The sequence below is a fragment of the Mandrillus leucophaeus genome, unplaced genomic scaffold (assembly GCF_000951045.1).
Source record: "Mandrillus leucophaeus isolate KB7577 unplaced genomic scaffold, Mleu.le_1.0 Scaffold11, whole genome shotgun sequence".
Taxonomy (NCBI): domain Eukaryota; kingdom Metazoa; phylum Chordata; class Mammalia; order Primates; family Cercopithecidae; genus Mandrillus; species Mandrillus leucophaeus.
Window position 1 is genome coordinate 1,772,631 of NW_012099209.1, and position 7,191 is coordinate 1,779,821.

The 7,191-nt window shown below is 53.0% G+C and overlaps 1 protein-coding gene across 1 annotated transcript in view; it reads left to right on the forward strand.

Moving 5' to 3' along the window:
* The window catches only part of FCHO1 (FCH domain only 1), a 42,366-nt gene extending 41,211 nt beyond the window's left edge, over positions 1-1,155 (forward strand). Inside the window, exons 25-26 of the mRNA XM_011991196.1 lie at positions 260-434; positions 872-1,155. Of these exons, the coding sequence (XP_011846586.1) occupies positions 260-434; positions 872-894 (198 nt within the window). The 3' untranslated portion in view covers positions 895-1,155. The remainder of the gene's footprint in view (positions 1-259; positions 435-871) is intronic.
* Positions 1,156-7,191: the final 6,036 nt, after the last annotated feature.

Here is a 7,191-nt window from a genome sequence, read left to right on the forward strand (position 1 = left end):
AAAAAAAAAAAAAAAAAGCTGGAGGAGAGGGCGTCCCAGGGCCAGATGGCCAGACACAGCAGGTGCAAAGGCCCTGAGGCAGGACTCCCTTGCCAGCCACACAAAGCCCAGGGATGCCAGGAGAGACGGATGCAGGGGATTGAAGGGAGGTCTGATGGGGCACATGAAGGCCACAGAACAAAGGGCTTCAGGTGTGGGCCAAAGAGGAGCCTGTTTCACAGCTGGGATGCGGCTGGTGCCAGGGCACAGCTGACTGCAGGTCTCCCCAGGCTCTGGCCGCCTCTCTGCCAGCTGGGAGCCGCTCTCAGGGCCCAGCACACCTAGCCCCGTGGCCGCACAGTTCACCAGCGAGGGGGCCACTCTGTCGGGCGTGGACTTGGAACTGGTGGGCAGCGGTTACCGCATGTCACTGGTGAAGAGGAGGTTTGCCACAGGTACTCCCCAGCCCTGCTCTGGGTGACCTCAGGAGCCGGGACCTTGCTGGGGGCAAGCCCTGGGATGTGGGGAGGGATTGGGGCGTGGGGATCCTTGGGAAGGATAGGTGGGTGTTGGGGCCAGGAGACCCCAGATGGGGGGCACAGGTGGGCAAGGAGTCAGGGCCCCATGTGTCTGGGGCTGGCCCCTGGAGGACATCCTTGAAAGGACCCAAACCAGGGAGCCCGAAGTCCCCCCTGCCATCCCCTCCTCCAGCCCCACCCTGTTCTCCTGCCCCCAACAAGGGGCTCCTGGGGCCCAGTGGCAGCAAGGACTGTGAGATACAGGGGTGTTTTGAAGAGGACAAGGATGATTGAAGCATCCCCGAGTCAGAGCCGGGGAACCCCTCCTGTACCCCTTCTCCCCACCACTCCCCCTCACAGCTGCACCCCCACAGGGATGTACCTAGTGAGCTGCTGAACCCGTAAATGCTGCCGCCCCAGCTCTACACTGCGCCCTGGTGCTGGCTGACCGCTCCCTACCCTCCTGCTGGACCCTGGGGCCTCCCGCCCCAGTCTCCCTGAGGCCCAGACTCCACGGAGAGGAGCCCCATGCCCAGCCGGCTGAGCCCGAGATTCGCTCCTCCCCCTCATGCCAACCCCACACAGGTCCTGGCCTTTTAATGTTCTTTGAATAAACACTTTATTTTCTAATAAAATAAAAAAGGAAACCTTTTCCTGCTCCAGGAAATATCCTTTGCATTGCCAGAGAGGGGAGGAAGAGAAGGCGGATGAATGTGAGAGAACTAATGCACCTCCCTCCCTGCACTGCGTTCAACCTGTACAGGGCCATTCTGGGAGAGAAGGAACCAGACACCGCAGCCCCATGGGCTCAGAGGTGGGCTAGAGGGAGGGAGGAGGACTAGAGAAGCCCAGAAAGGGGTGCCAGGAGTCTTCCCAAGCAGTCAGGAAAACTTTCTAAGGAGGGGGCATTATAAATGGGGTTTTGAGGTATGAGTAGGAGTTTGCAAGCTAGGAATGGGCATCCCAAGCAAAGTGATGGAAGGTTGTTAGTTCAGTGAGGAAGCAATTAGTCAACCTACAAACATTAATTGAGTATCTACTGTATACCATGTAGCGGGGAGAGAGCTGTGAGCAGGACAAAGTTCTTGGAAGCCAGGAAGTGGAGATAGGAAGCCTGAGTGAAGAACCTGCTTGGCTGCCACTGGCTGTGTGATTTTGGGCATGGGACTTGAGCCTCAGTTAGCGCATCTGCAACTCACCTCACTGGGTATCTGTGGGAGGTCAAACACTTAGAAGAGTGCCAACTATAGGGCAAAACCCCTAGTAGTACCAGGCAGCCTTGGGAGCCCTAGGAGGAGGGTCGGCATTGGTGCAGGTGTGCAAGAGTGGCCCGCTGGGGAGGGCAGGACGGAAGCAGTAACAGAGACTGCAGTGGGGAGCAGGTCTGAGCCCAGTGGACAGTCTTAGGTCCTGATGGACATTCAGGGAACCAGGTCCCATGTTCCTGACCGTGAGGCTGTATAGACCGCAGAGAGCAAGCCCAGACTGGACGAAGCTCAAAAGGAAGGAAGGAGGAGGCGGGATTTGGCCTGAGACCTGCTGTGCGCTTTCTCTGATCCTCCCACCCTGTCCTCGAAAGAGAGAGTGCCTCTGGCTGTGCCTTGGTTTCCTTGTCTGTAAGGTGGGAGGAATCCTGTAGTTGGGAGAGGTTCAGGGTGCATTCCGGGCGCAAAGCAAGTGCATAATTAACATTGGCTGAGAGTTGGGCACCGTGGCTCACACCTGTAATCCCAATGCTTTGGGAGGCTGAGGCAGGAGGATCACTTGAGACCAGGAGTTCAAGACCAGCCTGGGAAAATAGCAAGACCCCCCTGTTTCTACAAAAATAGGAAAATTGACCAAGCATGGTGGCACACGCCTATGGTCCGAGCTACTCGGGAGGCTGAGGCAGGAGGATCAATTGAGCCCAGGAGATTGAGGCTACAGTGAGCTAAGATCACACTGGTGCTCTCCAACCTAGGCAGCCACAGAGTGAGACACTGTCTCTTAAAACAAAATAGGCTGGGTAGGGTGGCTCATGCCTATAATCCCAGCACTTTGGGAGGCCGAGGCAGGTGGACCATTTGAGGTCAGGAGTTCAAGACCAGCCTGGCCAACATGGTGAAACCCCGTCTCCCCTAAAAATACAAAAATTGGCCAGGTGATAGTGGTGTGTACCTGTAGTCCCAGCTACCTAGGAGGCTGAGGCAGGAGAATTGCTTGAGCCTGGGAAGCAGAGGTAGTGATGAACCCAGATTGCACCACTGCGCTCCAGTCTGGGCGACAGAGTGAGACCCTGTATCAAAACAAAACAAAATAAAAACAACAAAAAAAAAGTCAACTGTAGGAAGGAATGATGATTATAGGAGTTGGGGCATCAAATGGGGGCAGAGGTGGCTGCAGCACCTGCCCTGTCTGGCTACAAACAGCCCAGGGACTTCTAAGCCCTTCATGTCTTCTCCCTTGCAGGTCTTAGCATCTAGGCTGTAAATTCAGAGACCACACCTGCGCAGCGGGGCCCTGGGTGTTGGAGAGAGCTGCAGCTTTATAGAGGTGACAAAATCAAAATCTGTTTGCCATCGCCTCCTCATAATGTAACCTTATCTGGGTGTGGGTTCTTTCCTGTCTCATAAGTGGCAGGTACATGGCACCTCCAAGTAGTTTTAATTGGCCTTCCTTGGGACACACATGAGGCTGGGCACCTTTGAAAATGAAGAAGTCATCTGGGATGGTGACTCATGCCTGTAAGTCCAGCACTCTGGGAGGCCAAGGCAGGCAGATCACTTGAGGTCAGGAATTCAAGACCAGCCTGGCCAACATGGTAAAACCCCATCTCTACTAAAAATACAAAAATAAGCCAGGCGTGGTGGTGGGCGCCTGTAATCCCAGCTATTCGGGAGGTTGAGGCAGGAGAATCGCTGGAGCCCAGGAGGAGGAGGAGGTTGCAGTGAGCTGAGAACACGCCACTGCACTCCAGCCTGGGAGACAGAGTGAGACTCCATCTCAAAAAAAAAAAAAAAACACCAAACAAACAGGGCTGGGTGTGTTGGCTCACGCCTGTAATCCCAGCACTTTGGGAGGCCCAGGCAGGTGGATCACTTGAGGCCAGGAGTTCGAGACCAGCCTGGCCAACATGGTGAAACCCCATCTCTACTAAGAATACAAAAGTTAGCTGGGCGTGGTGGCAGGTGCCTGTAATCTCAGCTACTGGGGAGGCTGAGGCAGGAGAATTGCTTGAATCCGGCAGGTGGAGGTTGCAGTGAGACGAGATGGCGCCACTGCACTCCAGCCTGGGTGACAGAGCAAGACTGCGTCTCAAACAAACAAAAACAACACAAAAAACACAAGCAAACAATAAAGCGCAGAAGGCATTTTTCCCAGGTGTGGTCTCCTAACTGCCCGACCTTCCAGAGCAGGTGTGACATAACCTGTCTTAGAAGAGTAAATTCCAAAAGAGAGGGCATGGAACCCGTTAAACCTGCCAACCCCGGGCAGGCGTGATTCCATTATTCAGTTTACATGCCCTGGTCTCTTCCACCCGGGTGGCCTTAAAACCTCAGCTGTGACACAGAGTGATCCGTTGGCACTGCGCCATCAACTGGGTCACGTGTCAGAGGCCACCCCCAGCCGGTAAGTGACCTAACTGGATTTTCTTTTGAGCTGAAATTCACAAAACAAAAAATGAACCACTATAAGGTGAACAATTCAGTGAGTTTCAGTATATTCATAATACTGTACAGCCACACCCTTTATCTAATTTCAGCACATCTTCATCCCCTCGGAAAGGAAACCCCGTCCCCTTCAGCAGTCATGCCCCATTTCCCCTCCCACAGCCCCTGGCAACCACTCATCCGCTTCCTGTCTCTGTGGATTTGCCTGTTCTGGGCATTTCATATAAATGGAATCATACAACACATGGCCTTTTGTGTCTGGCTTCTTTCACTCAGCATCGTGTTTTTGAGTTTCATCCCTGTTGTAGCATGGATCAGGACTTCAATATCTTAACAGGACTTCAGTCTCTCACTCTGTCACCCAGGCTGGAGTGCAGTGGCATGATCTCGGCTCACTGCAACCTCCATCTCCTGGATTTGAGCAGTTCTCCTGCTTCAGCTCCCCGAGTAGCTGGCATTACAAGCATGCACCACTATGCCCAGCTAATTTTTGTATTTTTAGTAGAGACGGGATTTTGCCATGTTGGCCAAGCTGGTCTCGAACTCCTGACCTCAAGTGATCTGCCTGTCTCAGCCTCCCAAAGTGCTGGGATTACAGGCATGAGCTACCGCGCCTGGCCAGGACTTTAGTATTTCTGATGGCTGAATAAAACTCCAGGCAGGGCACAGTGGCTCACACCTGTAACCCCAGCACTTTGGGAGGCCAAGGCAGGTGGATTACTTGAGGTCAGGGGTTCAAGACCAGCCCGGGCAACATGGTGAAACCCCCGTCTCTACTAAAAATACAAAAAGTAGCTGGGCATGGTGTCAGGTGTCTGTAATCCCAGCTATTCGGGAAACTGAGGCAGGAGAATCACTTGAACCTGGGAGGTAGAGGTTGCAGTGAGCCAAGATCCTGCCACTGCACTCCAGCCTGGGTGACAGAGTGAGACTCCGTCTCAAAAAAAAAAAAAAAAAAAAAAGACTCAAGACTCCACTGATGGACCACATATTGTTTATCCATTCATCCACTGGACATTTGGGTGGGTTAGCTCCACCCAAACAGCTGAAAAGAGCATTGTGAATCATGCTATGAACTTGCCTATGCAAGCATTTGTTTGAACACCTGTTTTCAGTTCCTTTGGGTAGATACCTAAGAGGGCAATGGCGGGATCATAGGGTCATTCTAGTCTGTATTTGAACCCAGGCCCTTCACCACCAGAATTCACTCTATTGCATCCAGTGAACCCCAGAATCACCCGGTTTAAAAGGACTGGGGGCTCAGGTGTCTGCATGTCTTACACATGGGAAAAGGGTGGGAGCGTTCAGTTTCCTAGGTGGGTGGGGCGGGGCTAGAGCTCGCATCCTTCCAGCACCCTCAATTATGGAGAGCCAGCACCTGGTGGAGGAGGGGATGGGCGCAGACCCTGTCACAGGATGGTACTTTTTTTTTTTTTTTTTTTTGGAGATGGAGTCTCGCTCTGTCGCGCAGGCTGGAGTGTAGTGGTGCTCTCTCTGCTCACTGCAACCTCCGCCTCCCAGGTTCAAGCGATTCTCCTGCCTCAGCCTCCTGAGCAGCTGGGATTACAGGCGCCTGCCACCACACCTGGCTAGTTTTTTTGTCTTTTTGTTTTTTATGAGACGGAGTCTCACTCTTCTCCCAGACTGGAGTGTAGTGGCATGATCTCTGCTCACTGCAACCTCTACCTCCCAGGTTCAAGTGATTCTCCTGCCTCAGCCTCCCCAGTAGCTAGGATTACAGGTGCCCGCCAGTATGCCTGGCTAATTCTTGTATGTTTTAGTAGAGAAAGGGTTTCGTCATGTTGGCCAGGCTGGTCTCAAACTCCTGACCTCAGGTGACCCACCCACTTTGGCCTTGGCAGGTGCTGGGATTACCAGCATGATCTGCCCACCTCAGCCTTCCAAAATGCTGGGATTACAGGGGTGAGGCGCCCCGCCCAGGCAGCACGGGACTTTTGATTCCGGCTCTGTTCCGGCTCCTTCCCGGCCAACAACTCCCTTCCTGGGGCCCATGACTTGGAGAACCCAGGGGCCCAATAGGCTGAGCATAGACTCTGAATCAAAGTCCGAGGATTTATCACAGTAAGAGAGTGTGTGCACCTGGTACCACTGAGAACAGTAGTGCCACATTTGACACTATGACATTTCCGGTAATTGCCTTCCATACGGTTTTAATCATGCATTTGCTCTGAGGGTTCACTCCCCAGACCTCTCCCATCTAGAGGACCCAGGAGCTATTTCTTACATTTTACGGGTGAGGAAACTGAGGCACAGCCAGGCCATGTATACATCTCGGCTTCCTCCTCGGGAAGAAACAGGGATTAAGGAGAAAGGAGGGGCTTCCTGAAACCATAGCCCAGCTCACACACCTGGACTTCCCCAACCCCAGAGCTCCCAACGCGGGCTCCAGGCTAGAATATTCTAGAGATACAGAGGCAGCATAGGGCAGGGTTTGAATCCTAGCCAACCCCAAACCTAAAAATCTACAAATCTGAGGCCAGATGCAGTGGCTCACGTCTATAATTCAGCACTTTGGGGATCTGAGGCAGGCGGGTCACTTGAGGCCCACAGTTAAGACCAGCCTGGGCAATATGTCAAAACCCCATATCTAGAAAAATGACAAAAATTAGCCAGGCATGCTGGCCGGTGCCTGTAGTCCCAGCTACTCAGGAGGCTGAGGTGGGAGGATCGCTTGAACTGGGGAGGTCGACATTGTAGCGAGCCAAGATCACACCATTGCACTCTAGCCTGGGTGAAAAAACGAGATCCTGTCTCTCAAAAAAAAGAAAAAAAGAAAAGACTACAAATCTGTCTGATTTTCGACTTCCAGAACCTTTCCAAATGCCAGGGATGTCTGGGGGCACATCGTAGGTTTTTGGGTCCTGGAATTATTTAAAATATAGAGATGGAATCTCACTATGTTGCCCAGGCTGGTCTCAAACTCCTGGGTTCAGGCGATCCGCCCCCCTCGGTCTCCCAAAGTACAGGAGTGAGCCACCGCGCCCCGCCCTGGGTTCAGGAATCTTCTTTTTTTTTTTTTTTGG